The sequence below is a fragment of the Austrofundulus limnaeus genome, unplaced genomic scaffold (genome assembly GCF_001266775.1).
Source record: "Austrofundulus limnaeus strain Quisiro unplaced genomic scaffold, Austrofundulus_limnaeus-1.0 Scaffold1, whole genome shotgun sequence".
NCBI classification, from domain to species: domain Eukaryota; kingdom Metazoa; phylum Chordata; class Actinopteri; order Cyprinodontiformes; family Rivulidae; genus Austrofundulus; species Austrofundulus limnaeus.
The window spans coordinates 6,259,348-6,276,471 of NW_013952403.1; the positions used below are offsets into that span (position 1 = coordinate 6,259,348).

The 17,124-nt window shown below is 38.4% G+C and overlaps 1 protein-coding gene across 1 annotated transcript; it reads right to left on the reverse strand.

Moving 5' to 3' along the window:
- Positions 1 to 658: 658 nt before the first annotated feature.
- hrh2a (histamine receptor H2a) lies at positions 659 to 4,795 on the reverse strand. Its single transcript, XM_014007229.1, has 4 exons — positions 3,409 to 4,795; positions 2,034 to 2,205; positions 1,691 to 1,865; positions 659 to 682 (listed from the first exon to the last, which is right to left on the reverse strand). The coding sequence occupies exons 1-3, from the start codon at positions 4,412 to 4,414 to the stop codon at positions 1,838 to 1,840; spliced, it is 1,206 nt and encodes a 401-aa protein (XP_013862683.1). The 5' UTR covers positions 4,415 to 4,795; the 3' UTR covers positions 659 to 682; positions 1,691 to 1,837.
- Between the last annotated feature and the right edge of the window lie 12,329 nt (positions 4,796 to 17,124).

The window sequence follows — 17,124 nt, forward strand, 5'->3', positions numbered from 1 at the left end:
GAACTAAAGGTCTGCTCATGTTTTGCTTCTATTTTCTGATTTTGATGGAAAATGCACGATTAAGATGAATGTGTTTTGTTCTAAGCTGAAGAAGTTGTGCTTCATGTTTCCACTGGAGAGCACTCTTGAGTCGGCATAAAATATGTTCTTCTCTTGATGAAACTAGTGATCAACAAGTTGATTGACTACTGTCTAGCAGAGCTTCATCTCTTTTTTCAGCTAAGCACAGTAGTCGCACTTTAGGAAAAGTTATACACTGGAGACTGAGAACCAGGCTGATTTGTGGAGATAACATTTTCTATTCATCAATCGTCTTTGTAGGGAACTGGTGCCTATCTCTGGAGATCATTGTGTGGAAGGTGGGGTACACTATGGATAGGTCACGAGTCCATCACAGGAACACATTGAGACAAACAACCATGCACGCCATCACTCACACCCATGGTCAGTTAAGAATTACCGGTCAACAGGCATGTTTTTGGTCTGTTGGAGGAGACTGGAGCACCTGGAGAAAACCCACACATGCACAGGGAGAGCATGCAAACCCTACAAAGAAATGCTGGGAGGCAAACCTGCGACATTCATTCCTGTGAGGCAACAGCTCTAACCACTGATCCACAATGCTGCCCCTGCTGGGATCTTGATTTACCTTAGTCTTGTTGAAGTTTGAGTTGAGTGAGTTCTAAAAGGTAGACAAAAATGAAGATAAGCAAAGTTTTTTTTTCTATATTTATTTACAGTTGTCAAAATACAAAGATGAAAAGAAACAATCACTAAAACAACTTTAAGGTTACGGGCGGTACAAAATCACATACAATGCAAAAGTTAGCCATCTAAAATAAGTTAATAGGTTGTAGTCAGAATCGTCACAAATTAAATTATCTCTGTAAGACAAGTGAACTTGTTAAGACTTTTTGAAATAAAATTAATGATCCAACACATTCTGCTCTTGCTCAGTGTATCAGTCTAAAAACAAGATCCAAAATACTTTTTAGCTGGATGTAAGACTGAACGACTTGGCGAGATGGACATTTTTTGCAGTGTATATGAATGTACAGCACTCAGTATTTTAAAAGTGCATTTTTAGTAAATGTATACAATGTGGGATACAGTGGAGAGCCAAATACACTGAAAAATTCTGTTCAAAACTTAAAAAAATGTTCTAATCTTATTTTCAGTTATTTTAGTTTCCGACAACAGAGAATAGCTTGAAGGTTGAACAATTTTTTCATCAAAAAATTTGCATTTGAATAAACAACTACTACACATAATAACGTGATGACCATTAATAGATTAAAAACAGTACTAATGCATAAACAAACTCAATTTGTTCATTTTGGATCAGACTGTRTGTGTTTCTACAATGTACCTCAGTTCGGCAGCTCTGCAGAGTCTCTCATTAACAAAGGAAAAGAAAACTTATGTAGCTTTAACTAACTTACACTTTGCAAACTTTTATTTAATTTCTTTGGCAAAACACAAACAGTGGATGGAAAGCAGGCTGTACAAATAGATCACGTGTTTCCTCAGTGTTGTTAGCGCATTTTCTTGGCCTAATAAACATATTGCCATATGGCCTAATGCACTGTGGATGACACAGCTAGGATCTGTGTTACAGTTCATTTGTTCTGGGCAAGACATGGCCTGTGAGGGCCACGGGGATGTCAGTATGTGCAGTATATCTACTTACATGTGGTATTATGGTTGGCTCTGCTGACGGACTGAGTATGTGGGGGGTTGTTACATTGCTGTCCATCTTTGGTCTGTTTGTTACTCATTCTCGTCAGGCTGATGGGTTCTGACTCTGGGTTGTAAAATGAGCACAGCACCCACCTCATCAGCTCCAGCTAGGCACAACCTGAACTCTGTGAAATTGATAATAAGGAAGACTTTGTGTTTTAGAGAAATGTTGTCTAAAATGAGAAGGAATTTATCTCCAAATGAGTTCATGGCAGTCATTTTGCCACTCCAGCAAGAGGCAGTCTCAAACAGCACTATACACATGATGTTCACAACACTTTTAAAGTAATTACCCTTCATTGCCTTTGACATCTGTGGCAGCACTGCCGTTTGCAGAGTGGATAGTTGGTGTGGCTGTCCTGCTGTTCATGTCCTGAAGCGTAACGTTTTGATCTGTTAGAGCTGCCCTGCAGGCTGCGGGGGCGTGRCAACACAACAGTGTCATCTCTGTGAGCTGCTCTCTGGCTAAGATGTGAAGTGGGGACAGAGGAGAGGCAAAATACAATATGGAAAGATGCAAAAAGAAAGAAACAGAACAGTACAATGTAGCGGTTTTAGACGGGTATGAAACACACTCAAGTTGTACATTTTTAAGGAGTTTACAAAATGCAAGTGATAATAAACACGTYAAGTTTAYTTTCTTGCCACGTGAGATGACCCACTCTCAGAACTGGCTAAAAGCCCACTGGATATGTTCATCTGCTGTCTAGTGAAGATTATCAAAAAGTGGTCTTCATTGAACATTTGTGGCCAAAAGGTCTCTGACAAGGTCAAGCAACTCAACTATACAGAAAGAAACAGGGTGTTTAAAAACTGGATGTATAAGTTCTGGGCTTATGAGGTAAAAATTCTAAAAAGAAATGTCTGTGGCTGAAGGACGTTTGTTCACAGAAGTTTGATTATGAGTRCCTGCATCAAAAGTGAAGCAAGGTGGAGGTCCCTTGAAATTTAAGCTGTCATTTCTGCAAATACAGTYTTCTTTTTAATTCTGAAAACTGTAAACAGATACTGAGCCATCATACGATATCACAAGGGAGGTGTCTGATTCAATTTAAGTTTACTCTGCAGCAGGACAATGACCCCCAAATCCCATAGTGTAGATTAATAAGAACTGTTCAGCGTGAAGCAAAACAAGCAGTCTTATAAGTGATGGTGAGGCTCAGCCATCCAGTGTGTTCAGGATTGTTTGAAAAGACAGAAAACTGCACCTTCTTAAGTGGTTACACCAAAAAATGGTTTGTTAACTTTGCATCACGACTAAAATTGTTTCTATTATTTTACCTTTCTGTCTAAAAACTATATCAAGTGCTATGCAGACCTGTAGTCCACACAGTAAGAGCTGGGACTCACTCCACTTGTCAGACAAACTTTATAAATGATTGCCAGTAGCATATTTAGCTCTAACTGTTACAAATAAATTAAAACAATGGTCATAAGTTCATGAAAATTTAAATGCTTCATTAAATGGCTCAACAATCAGATTTGTGCTTCAGTTGAACAAGTCACAAGGGTCAGGAGTTTTTGTAACTTTTGCTTTGTGGGTCAAAAGCATTAAAGTTTAGGAACCACTGGTCTTGTGTTCACACTGACCGCAAAAGACTGTTGCTGATTAATAAATAAAACTATTAAAATAGTTGGGAATGCAGAAGTTCAGTTAAACAGTGTCACCTGCTGTAACAGTAGCAGATGGTTGTCGACTTCTCCACCCAGTGTAAGAAGGGACCCGGCATCTCAGGAGGTGGCTGTAAGCTGACCTGAAGTCCCTGTTGAGGGCTCCGTAGAGTATGGGGTTGAGGGCTGAGTTGGCGTAGCCCAGCCACAACACTATGGGGAATTCTGGTACTATGCCAGGGTCTGGATGCTCCTTTAAACCCAGCACCGTGAATAATATGAAATAAGGTAACCAACAGACCACAAACGCTCCAATCACTGCTGCCAGAGTCAGTGTGGCTTTGTGCTCTCTCAGTGCCACGGCTGTGGCRCTGGAAACCAGAGTGGTACGGGTGGCGGGGTTGTTCCGGCTGTTGTAGCTGGTGATGCAAATGGGTTGGGCACTGATGATGCGCTTGGCCTGAGACCGTGCAATGCGGAAGATTTGSAGGTAGGTCCAGCACATCGCCCCGAGAGGCAGGTAGAAGGTGAGAAGGGAATCGGTGAGGACATAAGGTTTGTTCAGCTCGAAACGACACCTCCTCTTTGAAGCCCAYGGCCCGTGGTTCTGCACCGTGCCGTTAACCGTGTTCCAGCCCATTTGAATGGGCAGGAACGACACGGCCACGGAAACTGTCCAAACGCTCATCAGGGCTAAAGCAACCCTCCACGGCAACACAAGTGAGGCGTAACGCAGAGGCATGGTCACTGCCAGGTAGCGGTCCACACTGATGGCCAGCAGAGTTAGGATGGAGGCCGTGCACAGCATAACGTCCATGGAGATGTAGAAGTTGCAGAAGACGGGGCCAAGCGGCCACTCGTCGTTGAGCTGCAGGAGGGCGGAGAACGGGAGGACCAGGAGGCCGAGCAGCAGGTCTGTCACAGCCAGCGACACAATGAAGCAGTTAGTGAGGCAGCGGAGGCGTCGAGAGGCACAGACAGCCAGGCACACCAGCACATTACCACCCACAGTCAGAAGGATGAGAAGGGAAAGGATGACACCCAGCGTCACTTTTGACAACATTATTACTGGTGCTTCACTGGAGACAAACTAAAGTCATCACAGCCGAGGCTGCATGGGAACCACGGCTCTATTCTCAGCTTAGTTGAAAAGTTGAAAGATGCTCACTTTTTATTAAGTAGGTACATAMGTTTCAACCTCTCGTTCTGATTTAAAACATGTTTAATTGGGGTGTCCAGGCAAATCATTCCTAAAAAAAAGACCCAAAAGATCTTCAGTGTATGACAAGCTTTTGGCTTCAGCTCTTCCAGTTTGTTCCTAACTTCCTAGTGTCAACAAAAGCACACTTTAGATCCATGTTTGTGACAATATATGACATTGGTCAGTCAAGACTGATTTCCAGACAAATGTCTTTTACTGAGGTTTGCAACTCAGTTTCTCTTCTGGTTTGTTCCTGGAGGTTCTTTCCAAGTTGGCTTCTTTGACATCTTCTGTGGAAGTGGTGACACCTAGTGGACATAGATGAGAACTACAGTTAATACAACGAAAAGGAAATGGTCACATCCATWTATTTTCTCTGTGGCTAAATTCATGACAATTTTATTTTAAATAGTAATACAATCTGCTGGGTCAAATCAAATCCAATACAGTGCTTTAAATATTTATAAATGCATTATAGAAAAGTGTGTGCACATGAATGTAAGGCAACAGTGGTGAACAAGAAGCAAAATTTGCCTTTTTGAAAATGTGGTGTGCACCACCATTTAAAAAAATTCCTGCCTCAAACGCCACAGTTTCTGAAACCTATTTTTTTACTTCTGCACAAATTGTGTCATCTGCAAGTGTTCCCCCTCAACCTCGCTTATTTCTGTCATCATCAGTCAAAGACTACAGTATTTCTTGCTGTGACAATGATTTCCTGATAAATGAAAACTGAAAATATAAATTTTCACAATAATAAAAATATTCATAGTTCACACATGGAAAATCTTCCAAGTTTGCACGAGAATAAAATTTTTTTTTAACTTCTTAATACAGAAGCACGAGCATCTTGGGATAAAGTGACTGTCATTTCAGGCTGTGAGACTCTAATCAGCAAAAAATATCCATCTAACCATCTTACAAATCTTACGTCCAGCCAAAAAGTATTTTTGATCTTGTTTTGAGACTGATGTACTAAGCAAGAACAGAGTGTGTTCAATTATTAATCTTGTTAGTCTGGAATTGTTTCTTTATTTCAAAAAGACTTGCGAAGTGTAATCCTCTTACTGCACTGGTATATTATTTTTACTTGATTTGAGAAGATTCAGACTATAATATAGTAYTATRGGCTAATTTTTGCAGTGTACAACACATACATTTGCCTTACCCTTCATGACCCTGAAGGTCTTTAAAACATCTACTGAGCTTTACTCATTCAGTTAATAATGGAAGTCAATGTGTTTCCTGCCCGAAAACTAAGAAGGAAAACAACAATCAGCCAAAAATAAGAAAGAAAAAAAAAACTTAAGGACTTATGTGGCACAGGTATACAACACAGCTATTCCAACAGTTTTCATCATCAAAATCTTTCACTCAGGCTAAGACTCTTCCTCAGTTATCTAGCCTGCAAACAGGTAAAGATCAATTTGGCTCCAATACATCATTTTCCTGGGAAAATTGAACAAATTTTGACTGGTATTACAGCTGCTGCAGGTTTTATAACAAGGACTATTTTTGCCCCAAACTGAGATGTGTAATTGCAATCACCGTCCACACCAAGGTTGAGATTTCTCCTTTTTGCAGAAAAAGGGTAAAGTRATCACTCATTTACACTTTGCTGGTTTAATTCCTACCATCTGGTGTTTGTCATAAACGTCTCATTATATTTATCCCATGATAACAAGCAGTGATGAGTGTTACTGCAGCTGTATTTATCATCACACACAGGCACATAAGGCCATGAAGGCCCAGTTGGACTCCCTAACACAACCAGTGTCGTATGTGTGGATAATGGATTTTAGAAACTGTAATGGACTGTAAATGACTGCTGAGTGCTCTGTTTTCCAGAGGATGCAACGGCTACACTGCTTTCAGAGCTTTTCTGCACAAAGAAGAGTTTTCATGCATTTGAGCGACAACAAAGGTTTGCATGGGTTTATACTTTTAAACACGTGCCTCAGAGGACTTATTCCAAGAATGGTATTTTGGACTATAATGAAATTACTAAGAATTTGTGATAAATTTACCCAGTGGGCATACATATACATCTTCAACATTCTGTCTGTCTTAAACCCACAGACAATAATAAATTTTCTGCTGTTTAGAGACTGGATRGAAAGAGCAACATCTTRAGCAGRGATCTTTAAGAAATTTATTAAATGTTTTAGTCCCTCTTCTTAGCTCTTGATCTTAAGATTAGGGTTGTAAATCACAKAAGTCAATTGGTACATTCACAGCTTCACTCTAACTCAGCTCCTTACTCACCACAACAGAACAATAKTCAGATCACTACAGAGGCTGCCCCAGTCTATACCTATCAATACTGTGAGGTAGTTTAAGCTTTTTATAAATGTATGTGCATACTGTTGTATTTAGTTTAGGTTTTTTTTAAATCTAGTGTTGAGTCATTTTGACTAGTTTACCACTGCAAGATTTGTGATTCAGTTTTACTAGTTGCAAGGCACTCATGGCTCCCACTAGTGTATCACTTGTCAGCTGTGATTGTAAACTAACCTGTTACTGGAGCGAGTAAAGTTCATAAAAGAAGATCCTTTGTTGTGTGCGTCATCAAAATGCCCACACATCATTCTCCATCCCACTGGAAGGTAAAGCACAACAATACTTTGCTTTATTGTACCCCCCGTCTGCCCCATGGTTGTGCAACCTCTGCTCATATAAGTAACAGAATCAACGACAAATCTCAACCTTGGCAAAGTCCATTGCTCACTATATAAACCTGATCTTTAAGCATGTGGACCAAGTCCTCACTAAAGTTGTTCAGAGACAGAATGGTTATAGGAGGGAAACGGAAACCCCATGTTCCTGAGGTACCCTGAATGACACTACTAGGGGCATGGTAGCAAGCCTTATTTAAGTCAACAAACACATAAATACATGCTGGACAAACTCCACTGCGTCATCAAATACATATTCTTCCAAGGGTGAAGAGCTGGAGAAAATTGAATTGAACTGCAACCTGAAGTTCAGGAGGAGCACAGTCTCTCAGGTTGGCTGAGGAGCCCAACAGCATCTCAGACACTGAAGAACCCAGGACAAGTGGTTTCCATCTCTGAAGCTCCATGAAGCTGTTTAACTAAGACAGTTACTTTAGCTGCAACTATAYGAAAGTCTCTCACAAGATCCCTGACCTCAGTCTCTATAACAGAAAGTGGATCAATTGAGCATAACCTTAAAGCTCCAGTAGGAGCTCTGAGAAAACTGTAGACTTAGCCTGAAAATTTGAACAAGCACACCTGACAGGTCACTCCCCCTTTGAGCTAAAGCCCTCCCTCCACAGCTCCTCCCCCACAGAGGAGCCTGCTGTGAACGTGCAGGCCTTATAGCAGCAGGGCCACTGTTAACGATGGATAAACAGCTCTGGCACGTTTGGTGCGCTCAAAAATGGAAAGTTTTCCTGCTAAGGTGGTGATTCTGCATTTTTATTCAATAATAAAAATATTGAAATATGGTGTATGGCATGATTCATCCGATAATAACATTCCAAACTGTAGTTTACTCAAAGAAAGTGTTTGTYTCCGACCAATGTTTGTTGTACTGATGACTCAGTCTCTGTACAAGTGGAGGTTAGTTTGTGTGAGCTGGAGATGGGCTGTAAGTGTACCAATAAAGGTTACAACCGTCCTTCAGCTAATCCATGATTCCTCCATCAAATGCTATGAACAGTGAAGCAGTTATGTTCTTTCTAAATCACAATTGTAAGAGAATACATCAAGTCAGATTTAAAGTATAAAAGACTAAAGCCATTAATGCCAGGTTTTATGCGTATAATAACCAATACTGACTACTGTTTTACAGGTTAGCATGAATGCTGCTACATCAACAGATACATTAAAAGTTATTTACTCATCTGAAGAAAGCCAGTGATTTTTTTAGGGAATATTTATTTCTTTTCTTTTCCTTTTTTGCCTCAATTTGGCATGTTTTACTAACTCCCTATTTGTTGCTTATTGATTCTAGTTGTCATATAATAAAAAAGATTATCCAACGGTTCAGCAATTGTATTTTTTTATGTCTTTTCTTCTCCAAATATCTTTTAACAAAGACTTGAAAATATCTTTGCCTTTGAAACCACGGACATGTAAAAATGACAGGATGTTGCAAAAATGTTTGTAATTCAAAACAAGTTCATGCAATGCTTTAAAAATCTTCCAATCAGACGCTGATGGCTTAGCTTTAAATACATCCTTTGAGTACATGAGAAGATTAATTGAACTTTACTGTCCAATTATGGGTTCATTATAAATGTGCGAGGAATAGCAACACCTAGCATGAAAAGCGTGCAATGAAATTTTAAATGTTCAGTTTTTTTTCATTTGCTCATTGACACTTCCTTTGCTTCATGTGGATTTTCCAGCATAAGAAAGATGCAAATGAATCAGAAGGGTTTTATCCTGCATCATGTTTACCTCCTATACTCGCAAAGTCATCTGATGAAAAGAGCTCAATTTTGAGTATGATGAAAGGCAGACAGAAGAAAAGATGAGTTTTTACCAGACATAGTTTGAGACTGGAGACGAGTAATGGGCTTATTTATCTCTCAACTGGGACTCGCTGCCTAAATCATAAGATCTGCAAGCACCAAGTGTACACCCATTGACTTTCTTTTTTTACCAGCCAGATGTTTTTTATGGAATAAACATCTAGAGAGTATCTATTCTTCTTTTTCCAAAATGTAATCAATATGATCCCATTTTGCAAATGCAAAGAAATGTATTTGAAGAAGTTTACACGGAGGGAAGAGACTGAAACGCAATTTCACACCTCACTGATTTGCCAGTCAAAGAAAAAATTGACAAAAACCAAAAAACAAAGCAACAACTTTTCTTTCAGGCTGTTACAAAGCTGTGTATATAAAAAGCAGCTTATTAAATATTCTACTTAATCTCTTTTGTTAAAAAAAGCCTCGGTAATAATTTAAGGCTGCACACTAATTCAGATCCTTTGTCCTTTCTCAGCAGTGGTAAAATGTGTATGCTGACTTTAAGTAGCTCTCAACATCATTAGAATTAGCTTTAAATACCGGAAAAATGAATATATAGGGAAAAACATGATTATAAAACCTAGAGACAAAGAACTTTAAGTTGTAAGAAGTCAACAGATGTTTACTTTTAGTTTTGAAGGTARTGCTAGAAAGGTAGATGGTGAAAGCGAATGTGTTGTCCATCAGAGCAGCATAATGCAATCAAGCCTTTGAATGCTTCATTTATCTTAATATATTCCATCAAAGAACACTTGACTCGCTCACTTCCTTTATTGCTTTTTTTATATTTTGTTGCTGTTTGCAGTTRAGCAAGTGTGCCAGCACCATTCTAGCTCTGTGTGCCAGGGCGTCTGTGCATGTTTGTGTGCACACAGTTATCTTCGTCTTGTTCTGTCTTTGTTTAGTCCTTGACAGAAAAGGCCGGGAGAAAAAGATTTGGAGAACGAGGGACAAAGTCTGGGATGGTGAGTTGCTAGGTAACAGTTGTGTGTTCGGCCCAGCAGAGGGAAGCTCTGGAAGTGCGAAATTGAAACACACTGTGAAACAGGCTTTATCGTGGACCAACAGGAGGATCTGGCGAATGAAATATTCATGGACACTAACAGCATGCGTTAGTGGCTCACAGACACAGTTACACTAACAAGTTCAGGTCAGACGGGAAAACTGATTGGCCTCACTTTGTCAGTCTTACCACATTCCTCTTACTAACATGTAAAGAATTCTTCAGCAAACGAAGTACCTGTTTAAATCATTCACACTGTATAAGAAGTCTGAATCTTTCAATTAGTAATCATATGGAAACTTTTCCTCACGTTTTTCACAGATGACTTTCTGTTAAACTGCTCAAGATGGATATATGGCTCTCTAACAAAGCATACCATTAAACCCATCCCATAACTCTTTTAGATGCTCCTTCTCAGGTCTACAGGAAATAAGTTTTACCTATTTCTCCATGGGGAAGTTGTAGACAAATCAGTACTAAGGTATTATATTACAAAACATAACATTTTACTTCCTAAGCATATGCTAAGGGCAAGAGAAATTAACGATTAAAGATTTTGTAGACTTGCCCTGACAACTAACACTGTGGCATAATGAGATTCATTGCTGCTGGAGCTTTTAGTATGATGGCATATAATTGGCTGAATTAAAGCAACAATATCAACAACACAAATATTTAAATTATGTAAAATGCTCTATCATAATTATCTGCCTTAATGGTTTACACAAGGCAAGGCAAAAAAATGTCATTAGCCTTGCTTTTGAAGCAATGGCTCGTGACAGTTTCAAGTGACTTATCTGACTCATAAAGTATTTAGCTGTGCTGCAATGCTAACGCTAGCTTGTAAGGAAACATAAACATTGGCTTCTGATTGGATTTCTGTTAAATAATTTTTACTTCTCCTCTCCTAATGTTATCTGTAACACAGTGAACTATGTTAATCCCTAGGAAAGGAGGACTTTTTTATCTTTCGTGTTTCAAAAATATACTATGAAACTTTCAGAACATAATCAAAAATTATATGTTGGTTACTGATAAGCAATTGTAGTCAACCTGATTCAAGATGGCTGTCATGAATAATCAACTTAGGAAAAAAATATGGCTGCAATTTACTCAGACATTGAGCTAAAATTCGAGGGGGAGTGAATACTGTGCAAAAACAATGTTTTCTRTGGTAGACATGTGGAGCTGCCTAAACACAAGGTTTGAAGCCAAGCTCCTGCCCCACAGAGCACCCCTCCACCAAAACATTGCTGTGAAGACATRCTGAAGCAGGAATGTCTGAAATGGTAAGAGGTTCTTAAAGAGACAGAGGCTAATTTCAAGATGTTTAGGTAGGCTACACATTGTTTGGGTGCTAATGGACTATACAAGATCTTTGTTTAAAAATTTAGCATTTAAGCCATCAGGCAATATGTAGCACTTTGTTGAATAYTATTTTTTCATAGTTACCATTGTGCATTTATGCTATAAAACTATCATTCCTTGACAAAACATATTTAGGCAGTCCTCACCTTGGAAGCCAAAGTAGAAAAAAAACTTGCACTACGTTTGAGTTCATAATATATGAGGATGATTCTCAGCTGCACTTTAACACATTTAACTGAATATTCGTAAAATCATCTGAGCTATAGCTAAAGTCGATTAGTTGAAGCAAACACCCACACACACACACACACACACACACACACACACAATCAAAGATGACAGTTGTGGCTGTGGATTGTAAAAGCACATCTTTCGCTGCTTCTTGTTTAAAATAACTTTTTATTCTATAACCTCCAAACACCACAAGATGGGAGCTGCAATCCCAGCAGCTTCCCACTCACTGCACTGATTCTCATTTTTCACCATTTCGGCCATACATATTTCTGGCTATAAGTCATGTAGAGCCAGGCAATTAAATAGGCACTCCTTCTCAATCAACTCCTTTCTAAGGCTTTGGCTTTTACATTATGTAGCATTTTTTATTTTTATTTGTTTATAAGGTAATTTTTTTGATTATTTTTTTAATCGGCTTAATTGTAACAAAAAATGCCACGTAATTATCATTATTCATGAATGACATAATGTTTGAAAGACAAAAGCTCTTCAACAATAACAAAATATTGCTACTAATCATTACTATACAGCAGAGGAGCTTTAAGTGGGGTCCGTGGGCCAAATTTGGCATGCCAAACTATTTGATTTGGCCATCAGCAGATGCCATTGTTACTAGGTAGTAACATGTCATCTTATGAAGAAACAGTATTTYCACTTAGTCATTTCATCCATTGGCCCAATGACTATATAAGGGGCTGTAGTGCAGATASTTCTCACTCCTGGTACGGACATATCTTAGATGTATTGAGATTAAACATAAAACATGAAATACAAGTAACGAGAGATATTAAGATTAGATTCAACCATGCATGTGGATTTGCACACGTTATAAAGCCACAAAACCATATTTTATCAATTTATGAAATGTCATGAACCTTTGCTGCTTGAGAGTATGGCACTTTCTCCAAGTGCACAGACTAAAAACAAAGTGGGCCACTGCACTGGCTGCAAGCTTAATGGTTAAAAATACAGGATTTTACTTAAAAAAGTATTTGTATTTCATATATATTACTGCATTTGGCCCGCAGTTTCGGATAGATTTTCATTTTGGCCCTCTTGGGGAGAATGTTTGGGCACCCCTGCCATACAGAGACAAAACTGCTCCCACTGTCCTTGTTACCTTATTTTGTGCAATTTAATCAACTTGTTACAATTTCTTACTTTGTGTATTTGTTCAAATGTCCTTGAGTACCCTTTATAATGTAACCCTGTCCATAGTTTAGAAATATGAATTTATTTGCATTGTTTAAAATGTGAAATATTGGCCTATAAACTGTAGACAAATGTTTACTGGTGCTGACATCACTGTCACAGCAGAAAAAGAAAATGTAATAGTTAACATTGTRACAGTGTATTTGAATCCAAACCACTGATGTTCTAAATGAGTTCTTTTGAAGTCAAACTTGAGCAAACAGCAAATGGCTAAAATAAAAAACAATCCCACAGGGGTAAAAGTCCAAGCACAAGTGTCTTCTGAGACACTATTTGAATATTAATGAAACTGCATTGTTTCATTTGTGATTCTGGCTTAATTTTCCTACTCGGTAGCAYAATCAAGGATTTTTTTTAAATTCAAATTACAAGACACCATCCACATTTTYAAATTAGCAGCCTGGAATGATCCATTTTAGGTTAGCAGGGAAAAAGATCAGCATTAAAGTTTATTCTAGCTCCTCTTCTTTTACTGTCTTTTTTGGTTTTAATTTGTTTCTTTTCTTAAAATCTGTACTTTTTGTTAAGTTGTTTATTCTGTATTTGATTTTGTTTCATGCTATTCTGATTAGTCTGTTCAGTTTGTATTATGTCTTCTTGYCTCTGCCACACCCACTTGCTCCTGTTCAGTCTTTGTATGCATGTGTTTGTATTTTTGTTAATGAGTTCTGACTCTTCATAGAATTTGGTTATGTTCTTGTTGATTTGTTGGGAAATAACTTGTCTTCTATTATCCTGTTTGAGCTGCATATGCCATATAGCTTTTGTTTTAGCATTTTTGTAAATAAATTAAGTTTGGTTGAAACTACTCACCTTTTCATCTGCACTCTGGGTCCTATCTTTAAACAATCTAAAAACAAGACATCTGCAATTATCTGTCTGCCATTCATGCCTCTGTGGTGCTTCACAGGTTTCATCTTTTAATACAGTAAAGTTGATAAGTATACCATCAAATAACAAGTAAAAAGGCATATTTCTTCTCGGAGTTTATTCAGAGAGCACTCAAGCAGAATATACTGCAATCCCACCTTCACATRTTGACCCTTTTTGCACTTTTTCATGCTTTACATGTTCACACCAGCCTCCCGAGTGRCACAGCTGAACTCTCCTGCACCTCAAAGCTGTGAATTTGAATTTAAGCCATAAAGGTATTGAAAATGATCCTGGGGGAAGTTCTGATCCAGTGGATTCGTGAGCAAAGTCACGCACCACAAACTACACACTTCTCTAAARTCTTCTTTGCTTGCATTTCCTTTAAATGTAAAGAATTATTCCCCGATAAAGTGGGAAAAGCATCAACGTTTCATACCAGCTAATGGGGACTGGAAATAAAACTTCTGCCAAATGCAGTGTTCATTTAAATAAAATGATAAAGTTTACAAGCATTAAACATCATTAGATTTATGTGTTTCTTTGATAYTCATGCTTGCTGCTCAAATCAAAACTCATGAATAAGAAAAGAAATTACTAAATCAAGGTTACTTATGCTGGACAGACTTTTCCCCTGCAGGTCCTTCRTATTCAAAAATACATTTCACATCAAGAAATCAGCAAGAATGAATGTGTTAACTCACCTCGAGGCTGCGGCTCCCTCTCTGTGATGACTGCTCCTGCAAGTAGCTGTGCTCCCATGGAGAACCCCGCTCTGTCTCAGGGAGCGTTTGTGTGTAACGTAGGGTCTGAGAGTGTAGGGAAGAGAAGTGAGAAAGAGAAGCGCTGCTTGCTCTCTCTATCTCTCCTACTTTGACGTTCGCACTCTTGGTCTCCTATTGTTCTGATTTTATTCACCTCTCCGAGGTAATTTGTGTCTTGGGTGGTTTTAATAGCTCTTTTTTCCCCCTTTTCTTTCATTGCTTTTACCGTGCGTGCGCCAGCTGCCACAATACAACAGGTTTCCTTCATAAAATTACTTTTTTAATCCACTACATTCAGCTCTGCTGGCAGTGTTGTGAAGTCAGTTCATCCTGTGGTGAAATTGACAGGAAAAGATATGTTTAATTTCTGCTTTTTCTTCCTGTTTCATGAACACAAATGTCTAGTTTTTACTTTTAGGTAAGCTGATTTTAAATGTAAGAACATTTTCAAATGAGCAGTTTGAACTTTTTTGAATAGGGTTCAGTGGAAAAGTTATGAACAATTAATATCTTACCTGTTGCAAACAGATCTTAGAATGTCCTCAGTTTGGAGAAATGGTTTAATTCATTAGAGTATAATTTGCTAACTCAAACCTGTTTTTCAAAAATGGTATTCATGAATATGTGTCGAGTTGTACGGATTATCCGTAAATTACACAGACTTTGCCCCATTTTGCAGGTATACCAACATACAGAGTAATCTCAAGAATTCTTTTTCAAATCTCATGGATTTTTTTTAAAAAAGAAACACTGACACGAACTGATATAATTTTATAAGTTGACTGTACTATTATGTTGGTGATCACAGCTTCCACCACACCAAATTTCAGCTCAAAATGTCCGAAAATATCTGAGTTATAATCATGTGAAATTAACAGTAATATCTTGAATGTTCAAATCCATAAGTTTTCCTGTATGTGCTCTCCTAACACCTTGACCACCCCTGGGCCAMCCCTTCCAAAAAAAAAGTTTAGTTCCACCCCTGCTGTTAGCTTGTCAGTCCAGTCAGAATTAAGCTCAGCTTTTCCAAGCTGATGTTGCTCAGAATGCTATCTATACTTGATAAGATATTGTTTCTAATATTTTACAATGAACCCCATATATTATTACACTTTACTTAACATTAGAATTGTCCCATCATCTCTTAAAACAGCAGCAACAACCCCTATCCTTAAAAAAATCCGGAWCAGACCCCAGTGATTTTAATAATCTCTGACCCATTTCTAATCTGCCATTTCTCTCAAAAGTACTTGAAAAAACAGTTGCATCCCAGATCCATTCCCATCTCTCTGACAATAATCTGTATGCAACATTTCAATCTGGTTTCCGCATAATGCACAGTACAGAAACAGCTTTTACAAAAATCACTAATGACCTCCTCACAGCTGCAGACTCTGGATTCCTCTCCATCCTCATCCTCATTAATTTAAGCACAGCCTTTGACACCATTTCACACACCATCCTCATTGACAGTCTATCACATATTGGTATTTCAGACACATCACTTAACTGGTTTATTTCATTCCTTTCTGTCCGTACAMAGTTTGTTCAGCTAAAATCATTTTCCTCCCATTCAACCACTCTCTGTTCTGGTGTTCCACAAGGTTCTGTCCTTGGCCCTCTTCTTTTTATCATTTATCTCCTTCCACTTGGAAATATTTTCCACCTCACTGTCTGACTGCCTATTTGACATCAGGTCCTGGTTCACAAGCAACTTTCTTAAACTAAACCTTTGCAAAAACCAACAACTTTTTTATTCTCATTGACTGCACCACAGCATACCCCGTCCCTCAGGTTAGGAGTCTGGGTGTCATCCTAGACAACACATTATCATTTAAATATCATACCAGTAACATTACTCGTTCAGCCTACTTTCACCTCCGTAACATTGTTCATCTCCGCCCATCCCTCTCACCTAGCAGTACTGCTATTCTGGTTCGATCTTTGGTCACATCACGTCTAGATTATTCCAACTCCCTACTTTTCGGTTTACAAGCAAAATCCATCCATAAACTACAACTRGTCCAAAACTCAGCTGCTCGTATCATCTCCAGAACCCCCTCCACCAGTCATATTACACCTGTGCTAAAGCATCTTTACTGGCTCCCTATCAAATTTCTAATTTTCTGTATAATCTTGCTCCTCACCTTCAAAGCCCTCAATAACCTCGCCGTCAGTATCTTAGAACTTCTCCAGACTAACACACCTTCCTACACTCTCAGGTCCTCCTCCTCCATCCAACTCACTCAAACACCAGCTCATCTGACCACTATGGGTTCAAGAGCTTTTAGTWACTCAGCACCCTACCTCTGGAACTCTCTCCCACCAGACATCAAAAACTCTCCTACCGTCTACATTTTTTAATCACAGATTAAAACTCTGCTCTTTAAACAGGCTTATTCAGTTTAATCACCATCTCTCATTAACCCAATTTTCTGTAGGATGTTTTGTTTTATGCAATGTTTTTATTTGTTAATTTTTATGGAGGCTGTGATGTTTTATTGTTATTTTATTCTTTGCTTTATTCTTCTTTGTTTTATTGCATTATATTTTAATTGTACGGTGCCCTTGAGTACCATGAAAGGCGCCTTCAAATAAAATGTATTATTATTATTATTAT